Below are 17,477 nucleotides of genomic sequence, written 5' to 3'. Positions count from 1 at the left end.
AGATATGTTATCCCTAATGCCTAAGCGCCACAAAGATACAGCACAAAACATGAGGCACAGTGCACAGTCAGGCTCCTCTTGGTTCATGTGTTAGCTTGCATGAGCTGGGAAAGAGGCAGTGTAAGAAAATAAAGTGTATGCTACCTGTCATATCCAAAGCTGGGGCAAATAGTCATCAAGAAGTAGTTGATGCTGGCACTGATAAAGGAGGAGATCAGTCTAGGCTGGGTCATGGAGCAAAGGATCAGAGAGCAGAGGGGGCAAAGGGTACTCAGTGGTATTATATAGGGGTGACATCTAATTGGGTGGGCCTTCCTGAGAGACACTGACCCTGGTTTTGGTGGGGGACTGAGAAGCAGCTTTAGCACCTTGCAGGGAGGAGAATGAATGATCCCAGCTTTTTGCTAGGTTTTATCCAGGGTTGGCATGGCATGGGCCAACAAGAGAGGGGAGAGGAAGTTTAATAAGTGAGTACTTAAGCCTGGGGCTTTTAGTTTTGTACCTGTAGAGGATTTTCTGTGTTTCATTCAGGAGCCCAGTATTCTGGGCACTGTCACAACATAAACAACATAGGCAGTTCTGCCTCGATAAAGTTACCAGTCAGGAACAGGGAGCCCAGAACAGATCAATATATAATGTGGGAGTCATCGGCAAACCACCTGCTTAACCAACGTCTAACAGCCTGTCGCCAGAAATAGAATAGAGGAGACTAACATGGGTGTAAGAGATTCTGCAGTAAATAATTATGGATTAAACTACAGCTAACTACTGGTAGTTTGTCTCTCATCCATTTCTGTACTGCCTTACTTATGGCCGCTGTCCTCATGCATTTTACTTAAACCTCTAGAAAAAGAGAAAGTTACACATACACCTTTTTGCAAGGGTATAAATTAGATTCTAGGGTTCAGTGTAAGCTGAACCCAAGCTGGACAGAGCTGAAACCTAGACAGCAGAGTTTAATTTTAGTAGTTCTTCAATGCCATCACATCTCACAAGCCTGTATTTTCCAGACTCTCTATTGCCCCTCCTTTTCCTTCAGCTTACTAGAAGCCACCTGCTCATTTCTAGCAAAGCTGAAACCTAAAATATCACAACATTCTCCATTGCTTCACTGCTCAGATCTCCTCAACAGCCTGAAAAGACACTACTTGAATGGACTACTTGATGGGATTGGTGCTCAATCCAGGGTGCCCACTTGTGAGAGAATGTGGTTTGGGTAAGCACACTGACACCTGCATGGGTGTCATGACACAGACGAAAGCAGACATGGGAAGATGGCAAAGGAAAGGCTTGGGCAGACGTATGTCCTGCTTTGGGGCAGGTTAAACACAATTAGATCACCTCCCTGTCTTCTTTACAAGGCAATATGCCGCAAGAGCAAGAGCTGCCACGAGGCTGTCCCAGAGCAAGGTGAACCAAGAAGGCACACAGACAAGCGTTGATACAGGATCAAAGCAGAGAGAGCAGAGTCCTTGAGAGAGCCCTTGGCAGCAGGAGGGCCAAAAAACCAAGGATAGACTTTGGGACACATTGTGTGATTAAGCGGATCTGGAGATAACTGTTTTAAAGATCTCAGAATAAATGCAGCGACAGAGTTGTATCTGTAGCTATGTATAAAGAATCTGATGCATTTTTCAGCATAAGGCAGGAACATTTCTTTTGAGCAGGTCAGTGTGTTGTTAACCAGATGTGCCGATACCAGTGACGCAACATTGTCCCACACAAGCCCTTACCAGTCCCAGGGCTATACTGAATGAAAACGCTGACAGGAATATTAGTCTCCAAAGGTTATTGTTTACAGCCTGCTTTTTGGGAATAATGCAGAAAGCTGGAGAAGAAATAATTTTTAATCATCTTCTCGTTCTTGGTTTCAACACTATCTGGATGGACGTTCATCCTCTTTTTTTTTTTTTTTTTTTTTTTTTTAACAGAGGATAGACTTGCTTCAAGCTCTGATATTCACAAGCAGGATGAATGTTCAACAGCTGCCAGCTAGCTCTCCCTATTCGTTCATATGATGATAAGTCAACAGGTGCTGAAATCTGCTGCCCATGCAACTGTGCAAACTAGCAAAGCTTTGAACCCCTTGCTGGAGAAGTCTCCTGATCTTCTCACAAATGTTATGCAGACGCACTGTGCTGCAGTAAAGATGAGCTGCTACTTCCAGTGGGCTTTGCCAGCAGCATGGCCATGCCGTCAGTGTACCAGATCCGTGCACTAGCAGCAGCTCAAAATGTATAAACCACTGGCTCCCAGGTACTTAGATTTCAGCATTTAATTTCTGGGAGCAGAGCAATGCAGTCTGTTTTTCCTTAAAAAGGGATACCCAGCTTTCAGTTTCAGCAGTACAGCCTCGCTTGCCTGGCTTTTGGAGCCCTTTTATCCAGGGCAGCCAAAGGCCAGGTGAACGACTCCGAGTGTGAGAGCGGCTATTGCCCCTTCTGCGGTAAATCAGCATTGCCAGAAAGTGCTGGAGTAGAAGTGAGAGAGTCACAGTGTGTGGCCTTCTGGAAGGAGGGAGGTGATGGGCCCATCCCAGAAATGCAGGGAGGCACCTCTGAGAGTAATGGCTTTCAACACCTACTCCCAATCATGCTCCTGAAGGACTTGTGACACCACCTGATCCCAGAAGTGAATAAGCTTACTTGGTAACTAAAGTCAGTAACAACAGTACTTCACTAATAAGCACGGGCAGCTCACAGCTCAGAGCTGTTGCCTATAAATTGCCTTCAAAAAGTGGTAGAAATTCCTGAAGAGGGTTTTTCAAGATTTTCTTTGACCAGGACAGCAGAAAGCTTTCTCCCCTAGTGAAATGATTAGGCCTGCACTGACACAGTCTTAATCCAGCCTTGACTATGGATAACAGTATTGGAAAACAAAGCAGTTTGTCCCAGAGCCCATTTTGAGGTGTTGAACGGTCACATTTTTTCAGAAATAGAAGTCATTACAGACAAAGCCACTTTGCCAGCTTTTCCCTTGGTCTTCCTAAATCTCTCCTATTAACCACAGCTGGGGGGGTTAATAGGGAAATTCATAAACTCAGCAGGTAACACAAGTGACAGCCCCAGCAACACAGACAAGCTTCACGAGGTTAATTGTGACAGTATGGGCTTGAGGATCCCTGCTCAGAAGTCTGTCAGCTTTCGTATTGCTTCCTACGAGCTCACTGATACCTTCCTCTTTCCTATACTGTTACTCCATTCTCCATTGCTATGGTTTCTGCCTGTGGTATTTCACTGAACTATTTTCAGCTTGTTAACCATTGACCTGCCCCACGTTCCACTGTCAGCAGCCTTCAAGATGTACCCTGTAAGCTGACCTTCTGTTGAAAAGTTGTCTGTAAAATGTAAAATGCAATAATCTTCCTGAAACCAATAGGCAAACCCCACCACAATTCTCTCTCCTGCATGCATACTTGAGACATACAGGATCACCCAGTGTTTCATTCCTGTGCCAGCACACAGCTCCACACCTGAGTGTAGGCATTTGCACTGGTCTTCTAATTAGATTCTTACTCCATTCACACCCTCAATTTATCCTACAGATCCACACATTTGGAGCCTATGTGGGCCAGACTCACTGCTGCAGTCGAAGACGTGTTTGGGAAGCTGGAATAGTAAGCTGACCTTCAGAAAGTGAAGAAGCCTATTTCCATCTCCTCTCCCCACTCCAAGACCTCTACCTCCCTCACCCATACACAAACACTGACAGCCACTTCCCTTTCCACCTGCTCATAAGAAATCCTCCCTCTCACAGCAGCTGTGTGATTCTGGGGCCACCTATGTACTTGGTGTGTTACAGGCTATGAAATCTGGCATGGAGGGTTCCAAAGACTTTGAAACAAGGCTTGCCACGCCTGCTGTTGTGGTAGGAAAAGGATGGCTGCTCCTTGTGCTATGGAGAGATACCATCTCCCCACATCCATCCAGCAGTGGCCCCACACTGTGCAGCCCATTCCTCTTTCTGGACTGCTGGAACCATCAACAGAGCTGTGCAGGAGCAAAGTAAGGATCAGCAGCTGGAGTTTCCCAGCTACTCCCACTGGGTCTTGTGGTCATGAAGTTCAGCTGCCGCAGTCTGTCTCACATCCAGTCTGCTCTCCGCTTTCCATCCCAACTACAGTGTTGTTGCACAGATCAATTTCTTTCTCTTGCAGCTGGGCCAAGGTTTCTCACCATGGCTGGTATCTTGTCAGAATCATCTCCCTAACTACTGCTTCACTTCCAGATTCTGAGTCCTACCTCCCCCAGTTCCCTGGAAACCATTCTTTCATGGCTTGCTGCTTGGATTTCTTATCTGTTTCTTTGCTGCCTAGGTTCTCTTCAAATTTCTTGCCTGACTGAAACAAAATGGGGTATCCTGGCTTTAGCAGTAGCCTACTGGAGTGAAATGCTCTGCAGTTTGACAGAGGGGGGTACAGAAATCCCCTGCTGAGATTCTAAGGAAAATTCAAAGCCTCAGCATTCTTCTTACCTTCAACAAACACCATTTCCTCACTCTCCAGCAAATATTCCAGCTCCTCCAAATTGGAGTAGCAGTTCTGCCCTTTGGGTGAAAGACTCCTTCAGATCTTAGTGTTTTCAGCCCAGGGAGAGGAGAGTAGAGCACACTGCCCTGGGTACATAACTGCAAGAGAGAGGACAGAATTCTCCAGCAGCCCCTCACCAGTTCACTTCAGTATCTGTATCAGTATCTTCACTGGCTGCTGTTCTGGCCTGGGGAGCACTATGCTGGTCAGGGCCGCCACTTCCTCCAACCTTTCCTGCTTGTATCCTGCCATCAGCTTGATGTGACAGGCAGTGTGAAACATTTGGGCCTCTCTGGAGGTGTGACTCCCTGCCTGGAGTCTGAAGGTGACACACATTTAACAGGATGGGCAGAAGGTCTGAGGACCACCACAAGCACTGGTCAGCCCAGCAGATGCTGCTGCATGGCATGATAGTCGTGGTTGGCTCCACAGTGTTCCTGCAAGTCCAGGAGCCTGCTCAGTCATTTCCAGCCCACAGCTGGAGAAATGCATCTCAGAGGAACAGCAAGAGAACTGAGCATAAATGTGGTGGCTCAGTTACACGGCATAAAGGAAAGCTGTCAGTGTGCACACAGCAGGGGAAACTGTGCCATGGGTACAACTGTTAACACTTTAAACTTGTTTTATAACAGCATCAGACAAATTTGAAACAGCTGCTCTGTATGCTCTTCATTTCCAGTTGCAATGTATTTTTTTTTTAACTTGCTGTAAAAGAAATTGGTGCTGCTGCTGTTTACAAAATTACCCGAGCTGCACTTATGACTTCTAACTTCTGATCTTGCTGTGATCACATGGATACCATAAACGCCAGGATCAGGGTTTGCTCTGCTAGTGTTGGTGCCACAACCCTGAAAAATGCTGGCTATATTATGGAGGGGAGTAAGCAGGGGCAGCAAGGCAGAACTGTCAGCTCTCATTTCATGTTCTCCAAGACCTTTTGTCATTGAACTACCAAACACTTTCTCTTGACGCCAAGCAATTAAGCCTCCCTGACACTGGAGTGTTTATGAGGGAACTACGGCTCATCTCAGCTGTGCTCAGAAACACCAGGTTAGAAGTCAGAGAATTAATAAACCTATTGAGGTGCCATGAAGTATGTTCAGTTGCCACGCCCCTGGGGCTGACATCTTCAGAGCAGTGGAGGAAAGAGCAGAAATAGCTTATATTCAAAGAGATTACTAGGGGCAGGAAGCTTCCAATCTAATGAAGGGTGAACTTTTTCATATTTATACAAGATGAGTTTTATAATGCTTCTTTATCTGTGTTGCAGTATGACCTAGAAGACCTAGGTGCAGACAAGATCCCTTTGCACAAGGCATTATGAAAATCCTGAAGACAGGTAAAGAAAACAGAAGAAATATATACGTATTACTAATATTCTACCTTTTCATTTAACCATATTCTTTTGGCCTAAGCTGATTTTTCAAATGGAAGGACATGTATAGTGCTTTATTAATTTTTATCCATGCAATTTATAAACCAAGTAGCTGCAGCAAAGATGATCTGGGATCCCACTGTTAAGCAAACCTGGACACTGCAGCAGAGGAACCAGGTTCTGGGAGGTGCTTATAGGAGCACCCAAGGCATGAGTTCGGCAAGACGGCACAGGCTCTGTATCGGTTGCTATATTGGGAGGTGAGCAAGGTGAATGCTATTACTAGATCTGCAGGTGTTTTCTTGTGTGACTCAAGGCAGCTTGTTTCACTTTCAAAAGCTGCTTTCCTCCCTGTAAAATTGCTGTCACAATGCTTACCTTTTTTTTTTTTTTTTTTTTTAAGAAGTACTGGAGATCATTTGCTAAAAAGAACATTCAAAGGCTAAGAATGGTCTTTGCTGAGTCTGCCATCCAGCACCAGGAAATGCCTAGCACAAATTCAGCATCATTACAGATTCATAAGTCTGATGGTTTCTAATAATAATGAAAGCCTCACTTATATAGAACATAGAATCATTGCATCATTTAGGTTGGAAAAGACCTCTAAGATCATTGTGTTCGACTGTTAACCCAGCACTGCTGCTAAGCCATGTCCCAAAGTGCCACATCTACACATCTTTTAACATCTGCAGGTTTATTTTCGTGTGAGTGATTTCAGTATTAGTCACTGTCACCCCACAGCATGAGGTCACTACTCACTTTTGTTTTCTAGGCATCCTCACTCCTTTTACTAAATCATGTCTAATATTCTGATTTTTTATTTGAAATATATTATCTGGCGTTTTTACACTAGCTTAGAATGTTTGTTTAATTGCACTCCAATTTTTCCATCTGTACTTTTTTCAAAGTGCCCTGGATTACATAAGGGGCAGGAAGGGGAAGAACTACATGTGTGAAAAAAATAGAAATATTATTAATTGCCTCTGGGTTAGCCATAATAATGCAAATTGCAACTGGTTACGAATTTTCTCTTTGACCTTGCACCCTCTATCCAGCCATTAATTGCAAAGAAATGGCACTCTCTTAGTAATAGCAACAACAGCAGTTTTTCATTTCTAAAAACACCATCCAATAAAGACTCCTTTACCAGAGTGCCCTTGAGATTATTGTTTCCATTTGAGAAAATGAAACTGAGGCAGAGAGAGACTTAAAATAACCAGAAGAATGTCAAAGTCCGAACTCCAAATTCTGTGTTGTAACTATTTAAACTTGTCCTTTAGTTTTCAAGCCTATGTTTTATGTTTTAAAAAGATACAGCTACAAAAACCTTCTAATCTGCATGACTCATAGATTGATAATTCATGGCTGGTAAATATATATATATTTTTTTTCTTTTTCAACACAAGCAATGTTGAGGGCCAAGGTGAGCTCAGCTTGCTTTCTTTAATCTGGAGACTTCCTTCAAGCAGCAAAGAAAACTGAGTTGGATTCATTGAGGCCAAGCCAGAGGCTAAGGTGCAGGCACTTCTCTCTTCAGACAGCTTGCACTGACACCTAACTTAAAATAAAATGAATAAGCAAATGCTGAGGCATTCAGCTGGATCACACCCTGCCAGGCCAGGTGCATATAAAACCCAAGGTATGTGTTTCAAATGGAGAAAAGGAGGTGAGCTATGCAGCAAAGAGCAGGCACTTGCAAGCCTGGCAGCCTCAGCCCTGGCTCAGCCAGCCTTTGGCACAGTTCAGTCACCTTTTCCGGGGTCAGATCCCTGTTGCTGGCTTGCTGCAGGTTAATGCCTTCATGATCTGCAGTCCATGCCCTGGGCTCTAGTGAATCATCATAATCGTTCACTTTTATGGTTTGCTATGGCTTGAGCTCAGACATGTCCTCTCCACTGCCCTTTCCCACGTACTCATTTTGTTTCGCAGCCTCAGTACAGGTTTTAACAAGAATGATCTTCCAAAAGAAATTATTTCACTAAGAATATCTGCCTACTGAAGAGGAATTAAAATGTGGTGATTATTTCAATCAGTTCAAGAGTTTCTCAAATAGACTGGTATCACGAGTCACTTTTATCATTTCATGGTAATTTAGATCTCAAGAAGAGAAGGAAAATGTAGAATACTTGTGACATTCTCCACCTGCTCCACTTTATGGTTGTACACATGTATTTCAGTCAGGCAATCATGTTTATACTAAAATAAACCACCCCCAAATGTTCTGATTATATACAGGTACAACCTTTTCTAGCATACAGAATTAAAGGAGCTGTTGAGAAACAATGATATTTAATTGAAGCTGCAAAATTTGGTGGAGTTTTGCCTCCTGATTCTGTGAGGTCTATGACCTCATCTAATCCTGCAGTGGGATCCTGCTGAGAATGAACTAGAAGTGAACCTCAATGAGAGGTTAAAATCAGACATTACCATGAGAACACTTTGAGCATATGTCCTAAGCATTTACCTCCTTAGGGACATCTGTTTGTATTTTTCACTAAATTCTGTGTGTCCTGTTAGCAAATACCTTCTATTTTTGGTGACAGTTTTAAATAAGAATGTATGGTTATAATCTCTCCTCAAATGGCCAGACAGGAAACACTAGATTTTTCAAGTACTTCAGCATCTGCAGCCTGTATTTTGGGTGCTTTTCTCTGTATTTTCTGAATTGTCTGTAAAAATATGCCTGGGGAATAGCTGCAGGGTCTCTCATTTAAAAGAATTAGCACCTTCCCCATCTCTTTCATGCATTCAAAAATTGCATGAGCTGTTTCTCTTGTTATGCACTTAAACAGTTGCTCACTACTCCACGCATCACTCTGCTCCAGATTACCTTCCCATCACTCGGGATGTTTTTCCCCCCACCTAATGCATGTTTACAATGCATATTTGCTTCCAAAGGTTGAAACATACTTTGCTGTTATCTGGACCATTTGATAACTTTCTGCATATGAATATTCACAGCCCTGTCCAACTAACATGCTACTTATCCCTCCACATGTTTCCTAAGTGCTGTTTATCCATTTTTTTGTGGATGCTTGTACATTGTTGAGAAAGCATCCAGGGCCTGGACTCTGGATCAAAAAAGCCACAGAAAATGTCAGTTAGCACTGAAACTCCTCAGGTGCCAGAGGCCTGGCTCAAGAGGAGATCTTTTGGAGCGAGAGCCCGCACACTGGATGGAGGTTGCAATGTCCTGTTCACAACTGCATTAATTTTAGATCAGGTGAACCAGTTTTCTCCTCGCCAGCCTCTAAAGAAGCATCGCTCAGCCATACTTCCCTTTGCTGCCACATTTCAACACAAAACCAGACTTCCTGGTGGTTGCAAATGGATGGATGTAATTAGCAGACACATTACACAAATCAAAACATTAGAGGGTTTAGAAAAGCAGGTACACGTACAGATTGACATACTGAATTTTCACGAAACAAAGCTGAACTGATACATCGGTAATTTTCCGTTGTCTAAACAAAGTAGGAAATGTCACAAATATACAAACCCAGCGTTGCAAAGGTCATATAAAAAAAACCCCAAACCCAAATACATTATTACAAACATGGCATGAAATCAAAGCACATGCTCCCCTCTTCTGTGTCCCATAGTATTCAACTGCATTATAATCCTGAAGTCTATCATGTGTCTGTCCCTAGGATTATTCTTCCTTAAGGCATTAGTAGTGGTCAGAGTTAATTTTTTGTGTATCTTCATTGACACCATGCTTAGTAAGTGTTTGCTTTGTGAAACAGCTTTGTCCCTAAATTTATGCTTTTCTTGTACCACACCCTTGCAGGGTTTTTAAAATTCTGAACTTCTTGGAAAACTAGATTTTTGACATTATCCTGACAACTTTACAAAATTATAGAATGGCCTGGATTGGAAGAGACTTGAAGAGAGATCATCTTATTCTAACCCCCCTGTTTTGGGCACAGACACATTCCACTAGACCAAATTGCTCAGAGCCCCATCCAAGCTGGTCTCAAACACTCTCTGGGATGAAGCATCCAGTTTCTCTAGGCAACCTGTTCCAGTGTCTTACCACTCTCACAGTTAAATCTTTTTTTCCTATTATCTAATCTAAGTCTACTCTCTGTCAGTTTAAAGTCATTCCCTCTTGTCCTTGTCCCTACATGCCCATGTAAATAGACTCTCCATCTTTCTTCTAGGCTCCCTTCAGGTGCTGAAAGCCAAGGTTTATTTGAAATGACACAAGAGTACTGAGCAGAGAGAATGCTTCTCCACAACATTTGTAATAGTTGAAAGCTAACTCAGTATGAGCTTACCTTAATACCAATTATAAGCATAAAGCCTATTATGTCATCTTTAAGAAGCCACTCCTTATCTGAGGGGAGTTTACAGCCTCTGGTTCAGGTAACCAGCACAAAAGAGACCATTTCAGTTTCCAGCTGACTTAATGGCTTAAAGTGCTGAGTTAACAAGGCGCAGGCTGTTCTTTTGCATGTACTCACTTCTCTCGGTACCCTCAGCAGTGTTGCCTCAGTGGCTCAGCTTTGTCCTCAGAGAGATTTGGCAGGGGACAGCTCTGGTGCTTCGGTGCACAGGGTGCTCTGCAGCCACAGACACTTTAAAAAGGGCACAGAGTTGCATCAGCTGGGAGTCAGGCACCCCCATACAAGAATGGTTTGATAAAATCACCACCATTAGTAAACTGTCACAAACCAGCCTTTTCACAAGAAGCCTGTTTACATGATTTCAATTAAATTCCAACTTAAAAAAACCCTCAATTTTTAAGCATGTGTGTATGAGTACTTTGTTATTGCTTTTTTTCTGTCATGAATTAATTTGATAGAAGATGCATTAGGAAGCGTAATACTAAAGCCCTAATATATTTGTTGGAATTAATTAGTTGTTCACAAAGATTCACATACCCTGAACTTTGTTAAGCATATTTATCATTTTCAAAGTTTAATAACCTTGGTTTAAATGCAAAGCAAAAATCAAAGTATAAGACAGGCAACAGCAGTCAGGAATAGATAAAAATTCCACCTTCATTAATGCCCCACTAGTATTTTTCCACACATTTTCCACTCAGATCTCAAATTTCTGGTGGGAGGGATCAGCAATATTTCCGTTTCACAGACAAAACAAAGGTACAGAGAGTGCCAGGCTGTAACTTACTCAATCCTATTGGCTACAACAGGACCAGAAGTACAATCCCCATTACTCGGCCCTCAAGTACAGGTGGCGGAAATTCCCCTCTCCTTTCCTGTCCGTCAAAGGGCGGCAGCCAGTAATGACCGTGCCCGCGGTGTTCTTCCCTCCCTGCCATACCTTACCTCTCGCAGGTCCCAGAGAACGGGGCCAGGGCAGCCTGCCTTCTCCCGGCTGCAGCCAGCCCACAGCAAGTGGTGCTTGCCACGGGTCAAGAGACCCCCGAGTACGTCAGACACGTACGCGCCTTTATTTCTGAGGGAAATAGAGGGAACGGAGAACGAACCGTGAACAGGGTAAGAAGGCAAACACAAGGCCAAACGCCACCCTCGGGGCTTGCAGACCTCTCTCCAAGCGGAGCCCAAAAGGAACAAGTCCCCGCCCTCACCCTGTACAGCAACGGAGCCCCCCAGAGCCGCCCAGCCTCCGGGGAGAGCTCCCGAGCGCGCACAGCCGGCCCGGCCGCGGCACACTGCGCTGGCAGCGAGCAGGCCAAGTGGAAGCCATTCAGTATCCCCTCTCGGCGAAGCAGCTCCCGGCAGAGCGGGAGCCGCAGCCCGGGACGGGCACGGCCCGGCCCCCCGGGACCCGCTCCCTCCAACGGACTTCCGCGTGGGGGGCCCGGCTGCGCATGTGCGAGCGGCAGCGGCACCCCCACCCTGCCGGCCGTCCCTGGCTGTACCACTGTGTGCCCAACGTATGGGTAGAGGCAAAAGAGGGCAGCGGGAGCGGCAGCCCTGTGGGCCTCAGCCCCGCCTGAGACTCGTTTGGAGAATCCTGTTCTCTTCTCGAGCCTATGGGCGCCCTTCAAACTCGCTTCTCACCCAGTTACGGCACGCGATCTACCCCAACTTCCCCCGGGGATGTGCTGTGGTACACGCCGCTCCCAGCTGATTCGGTGGCTTGACGAAACCATCGCGCTCAGAACGGGGGGAGCCACGGCGCTCGAGGGGGGCACGCATTGTTGCGCGAGGGGCCGAGCGGCGCTCCGGGGAGGGCGGGCGCGCGTCGCTGCGGAACCGGAGCGGTCACCGGCACCGGCGGGCGGGCGGCGCCGCCGCACGGAGCTCCGCGTCCCCGTGCCGCCGCCTCTCCGCTCCCCTGCCCGCCCCATCGGCAGGGTGCGGCCGGGCTCCCCCTCGTCCTCCCCTCCGCCGCCTCCCCAGTGGTGCCGCCCGGCTCCAGCTGACCGGCCTGGAATCCCGGCCGGGAGCCGCGCGCCCCCCGCCCGCCGCCGCCCCGCGCCCCGGCCCCACCATGGGAGACGCCGGCAGCGAGCGCAGCAAGGCGCCCAGCCTGCCCCCGCGCTGCCCCTGCGGCTTCTGGGGGTGAGCCGGGCCCGGGGCTGGGCTGGGGCGGAGAGGGACGGAGGGGGGCGGGCGGCCGGGCGAAGGGCGAGGCGGTGGGGGGCCGCGGCCGGGCGCGGGGCGTGGGGGGGGGCACTGGCCAGGTCGTAACGCCGAGCCCTGGCCGGTGGCGGAGGCCGAGTCCGCAGCTCGCCGCGGGGAGGGGGCGGCCCGGGGCCCCTCCGGGCGGGCCACGGGGGTTCCCCCCCTCCTCGGAAGAGGGATGTCTCCCTGCCTGTGGGTGCCGTGTCCCGGGGGACCCGGACCGCGGTGTCGGCGGCGGCTCCTGGCTTAGGGGCAGCGGCTGCTCCGGTGGGAGGTGGCTGCGCTGCCCCCGGGCGCGGAGGGGGAGGGGGTGCCGAGGCCGCCCGCGGCCCCCCCGCCGCCCGGACACCGCGGCCTTCCCGGCAGCCCGGCGGGGGAGGCCCGACCGCTTCCCTAGGCACACAGGTTTCCTGGAGAGGCCGCCCCTCCTCTGGGGCTGCGGGCTGCGCTCCGGGGCCTGCCTTAAGCTCCTCAAAGGCGCAGATGAGTAATGCGGGCCCCTGGGTGCTCTGACGGGTGTCCCTGACACATCCCTGCCCTGTGCCCGGGAACAGGGAGCTGTCGCTACAATTCATGGAGGGCAGCATAACTAATGAGAGAAAAAGACTAAAGACAAAAAAAAAAAAACCCAAAAACCAAAAAACAAACAACACTTCTTTCTCCACCTTACGAAAGCGAAGTGGTTCATAATAGATAAGGCCCTTGTTAGCTGCTTGCTGATACCCTTTTAGGGAGAAAGAAGTAGGGGTCATTCTTGTTTGTCAAAGGTGCAATAAAAGAGCAGATCTGTTCCTTCCCAAACTACCACCTCTAGGGTCATGTCTGTTGAAGATATTTCCGTTACTGATATATATATATATATATTTTTTTTTTTTTTTTTAAATCAATTGTACCATGGGGGATGGTATTCTAGCAGATACACATCATCATAAAATGTCTTTAGTGTCTATCACAGCAACATTAGTCCCTAATGTTCTTATTTATGGAAAATTCAAAGAATATGTGACTAAATAGACTTTTGAGGGCCCACCTGAGATTTACAGTTGTCTATGATTGTACCTTCTTGGGATTTATGTCATGCAATTTAAGGTACTCTGGGGAAGTGGAGGCTGAGAGAAAAGCGATGCAATAAGAGTGATTTAATGATGTCACTGTACATTTGGTTGCTTTATTGAAGTGGCAGGATTTTAAATGAAATCCCATTTTTGAGTTATGACAGAAGCCTGAATTGCAACAAATGCCATGGCCCTGTTGGGAATGAACTTGCAAGACAGACAAGACAGATTATAAATACATAGTAATTTATTTTGTTGTGGGGTTTTTTTTGGCTCCCATATTTAGGTTGATATTTTTTGTAAAGTAGTGGAGAAGAAGTTTTTAGTATCTCTAATGCAGTGCACTGACTTCTGTAATGTGATACTTACGGGAGAATTGTGGAAAGTTGAAAGTGAACTTTTTCTTTGGGCTCAGCTTCTTGGCTAGTTCAGCATATTTTGATAATGAGAAGAAAATCTGGTGCTTTGTGTTCAAGGATCTGCTTAATGGTTACAGGAGGCTCTCAAGAAAACTCATTGCCTTTAAAGCTGATTTTTTTAAAAACATGCTTTCCTTGAACAATCATATATCAAGTGATATTTTTTTGCCATCCCTTGCCCCCCTCCCCGTCAGAGTGCCATCCGTGCAGGGGTGTTTTTGTATGATAATTTTGAAAGCAGCAATGTGGAACAAACCCCTCACTTTTTTCCACTAACACAGTGAATGAATTACCCTTTTTTTCTGTCCCTTTAAGTGTATGCCAGGTGCATTTCAGTACACGCTGGCAAACTAAATATCTATTTTTCCACTTAAAAAACCTGTGCTGCTATCAGTTTCCAGAGTTGATTGCTGTACTTTTCAGTCCTGAAATAGCTTAAGTGACTACATGACCTTATTTACCTAGGCCTTGCTAGTGCTTGAATGGATTGTCTGGTGAATCAGTGCAGATGTGCCTTTCTATTGCATTGTCAGTTCTTAAGGGGTTACAGTTTTATGCCAGCTTTCTGAAGAAAGTACGTCATGATAGCAAAAAGACTTATATTAGTCTGAAATTGAAATTCTGCTGATATAGATTTCAGCTAGGGTTATGACCAGCAACATGTCTTAAGACAGCATCTTACCTGTGACTTTCATGTCAGCTTAATGTCTGTCAAGTCACGTTTTGGAACAACAGGGCCAGGACTTGTAAAGCTATGAAAAGTTGTAAAACTTGTAATTTAATGTAATAGTTTCAGTTGAATTTGTAAATAAGGTAGCGTAGGAGAACAGAATTGCTTTATGTTTTCTGGTCCCTGTCAGTGCAATGGTTGAGAACCCTCTCACAGGTTTTCTTGAGTGAGCCCAGGCCAGGTAAGCAGCAGAGCAATTGTGTGTCTGGGGGTCTAACAATAAGGTCTAGATTTTACCAAGTATAAAAGATGATGTGGTGGTGGTGTTTTGTTTTGTTGTTTTTTGTTTTTTAATTGATTTTATGTATATGCTTACAGGACTCTTTGTACTAAGATGCATACTTTCTGCAGTAAGCCACAGTAACAGGAAACATTAAGGAAAAAGCTGAAATTGAAAGAACTATTGAAATTGAAGTAAGCAGTGGGTTACTGTGCTAAAGCTTGCCCATTGGTTGAACAGGGATAGAAGTAGCTCCAGAGACACGTGTTGATAGTGATGGCATGCAAAGAGATTACAGGAGCAGACTAGTATGTACTATTGCATTGAAGTTGGAAGGGTTCTTCTTTTAAAAGACTTGGATTTATATTAGAAATTCAGATCCTCTAGGTTTCAAGGATCTCTAGAGACTGGAAAACTACTAAACTCTTGATGTTTCAAGATCTAAGAGACAGAAAAATGAACAGCTGAAAGAAGGTACTTTTGAGTGAGGCTGTTAAAAACTTCTGAAACATCTGCTTAAGGTCAACAACTAACATTTGCTTGCCTTTTGTTGAAGATCGTGGAATCCATCCTTAAATCTGCAGACTTGCCCTTTTTTTTAGAATCTCCAGTCTGTCATTTCTGCTCAAGTAAAGTTTAAATGGAGCACTGAGATGATCTTTATATTTTAAAAAATAATTTCACTTACCCCGATAATCTCAATTGGGAAACCTCTTCAGTATTCATATTATTTTTGAAAAATTCATACAGCTTAGTGTTTAGAAATATTTTGCTCCCCTCTCTCCCTGTTTTTATATCTTCAACTTCAGTCATTAGCAACTATCTCACTATTTATCGGAACAGTCTTACTGTACAAAGATTGGATAGGGTTCAGTGTGCAAGTTTTTATTTTAGATTACTTCATCTAAAGTATGCTGTACTTAACTAGTGATTCCTATGACCTGCTTTCTTATTTTCCTGGTTAACAGGCCAGAGAATCATAGAATCATGTAATGTTTATTTTTTCTTATACTACTGGATTTCAGAAGCCTTTCCCTTATGATGTATATGAGCTTGAGGTTGAAGATTTTATAAATACATGAAAATATTACTGGATGTATTATATTCCAGTTAAACCTTTTTGCTTATTAGAGATGAGGCTGATTCTTTAATGACCTACATGTTGGCAATTTCCCTTTGGCTTTTAAAGATTTCCATGAAGGTTTCACTTGTGAGTGAAACCATCTGAGGGCCTGTTAAATGGTTATATGCATAGAAGGGACTTGTAAGCTGGGGGTAGCATATACTGTGAAGAGAGGATGTCAGAGAGGATAGTACTTTTACAGTTCTATTTGTACTGTAGTGGCAGCTGCTTATCTTTTTTATTGTCCAGACTGATACCATACCACTGCATTTAGTGCCTTAAAACCAGAAAAGAAGGAAATATGTTAATAGACGTAAAACAAATTAATTCCATTCTTGAAATGGTGGCAGCCAGCGGGAAGTTGATTGAAAACACAGTATGATTAGTTTCATCTCATCTTAGTTCTGGCAACTATAAGGTACTGTACTCAGCTAAAACTGATAGCAGTATTATTTGAGAGCATGCCAGCAGGGCTTTTGCAGGATGTTGCCATTTGCTCTGCCTTTCTCTGACACTGCATGCATCATAATGTGTGATGAGACACTGTGCCCCAAGCATTCTGTGCAGGCCCAATTCAGAGTATTTCTGAGTCTGGATTTTCCAGTCACTTATGTTTCATCAGATCCTTGCCATGCCAATTTGGCTCTTTCCTCAATTTTGTTTGCTAAAATTGAGCACTTGATCAACGGTGAATCATTTAACATAAGCATGATGAGTTTGTGAGTGTATATCACCAAAGCTTGCTTTTAGCTTCTAAACGAACAATGGTTATGTATATGTGCCATTTAGAAGCCTCTTTTCTGACTAGTCTTTTCTTTACTTTTTTGGTGATTGCAGCTGTTCATTCCATAGGAACTCTCAGTGTTCTTTTTTAATAAACATTGCCTTTTTAATAAACGCTGTCTAATCTCATAGACAGTGTAGGTCATCGTGAATACATAATGCCTCCCTAAACCTAGTTTTGCTTTAATTGTTGTTGCAACCTCACATAAATGTTTGTAAATGAGGTTTGAATAAACTGTTGAAGTATGTACTTTTCCCTCTGAGAATCTGTTTTCACTGGGCTTGGATCATGCAGTTCCTTAGCCAGTCTTTCACTGGCTGGTATTTTGGATCAAATGCTGGAGTAAGCAGCTGAATTTGTTGGTTTATGTGAGACAGTGTACCCTATTTTGCTCTTAGCTTAGGACTAAAAGTACTTTATGTTGTAATTTTTTAATATTATGCATGAACTTATATAATACTCTGTTAAATTCTTGGGTGAAAGAACTTGTAGCAGTTTATATTTGAATCCAGCATTAACTGCTGTAATAATATATCTATTGGTGTATTGCACGAATAGAAGTGACAGATTGTTTAACTGAGAAACAAAGAGTTGGATGAGAAATTGATTTATTTACGGCTTTCCTACAAAGTGCTACAGTGTGTGATAATGGATATTGGAGAGACACTGAAATTATTTGCTTA

The 17,477-nt window shown here is 44.7% G+C and overlaps 1 protein-coding gene and 1 long non-coding RNA gene across 3 annotated transcripts in view; one reads left to right on the top strand and one right to left on the bottom strand.

The window, feature by feature from the left end:
* The window catches only part of LOC120749994 (uncharacterized), a 64,852-nt gene extending 54,400 nt beyond the window's left edge, over positions 1 to 10,452 (bottom strand). Inside the window, exon 1 of the long non-coding RNA XR_005699895.2 lies at positions 10,370 to 10,452. This is a non-coding gene — a long non-coding RNA (uncharacterized LOC120749994). The remainder of the gene's footprint in view (positions 1 to 10,369) is intronic.
* An 835-nt stretch (positions 10,453 to 11,287) lies between these two features.
* ZFAND3 (zinc finger AN1-type containing 3) overlaps positions 11,288 to 17,477 on the top strand; it is a 136,945-nt gene continuing 130,755 nt past the window's right edge. Inside the window, exon 1 of one of the 2 annotated variants that reach the window (XM_040058102.2) lies at positions 11,288 to 11,368. Coding sequence is in view for 1 of the 2 variants with exons in the window: in XM_040058101.2 (XP_039914035.1) it covers positions 12,330 to 12,400 (71 nt within the window). In the remaining variant the exon portion in view is untranslated. Of the gene's footprint in view, positions 11,369 to 12,243; positions 12,401 to 17,477 lie in introns of those variants that run through there. The other variant, XM_040058101.2, reaches the window with a different exon arrangement.

This window comes from Hirundo rustica, chromosome 3, assembly GCF_015227805.2.
Source record: "Hirundo rustica isolate bHirRus1 chromosome 3, bHirRus1.pri.v3, whole genome shotgun sequence".
Lineage (NCBI taxonomy): Eukaryota > Metazoa > Chordata > Aves > Passeriformes > Hirundinidae > Hirundo > Hirundo rustica.
The sequence above is the reverse complement of the archived record's forward strand: the minus strand, read 5'-3'. Positions and strand labels throughout refer to the sequence as shown.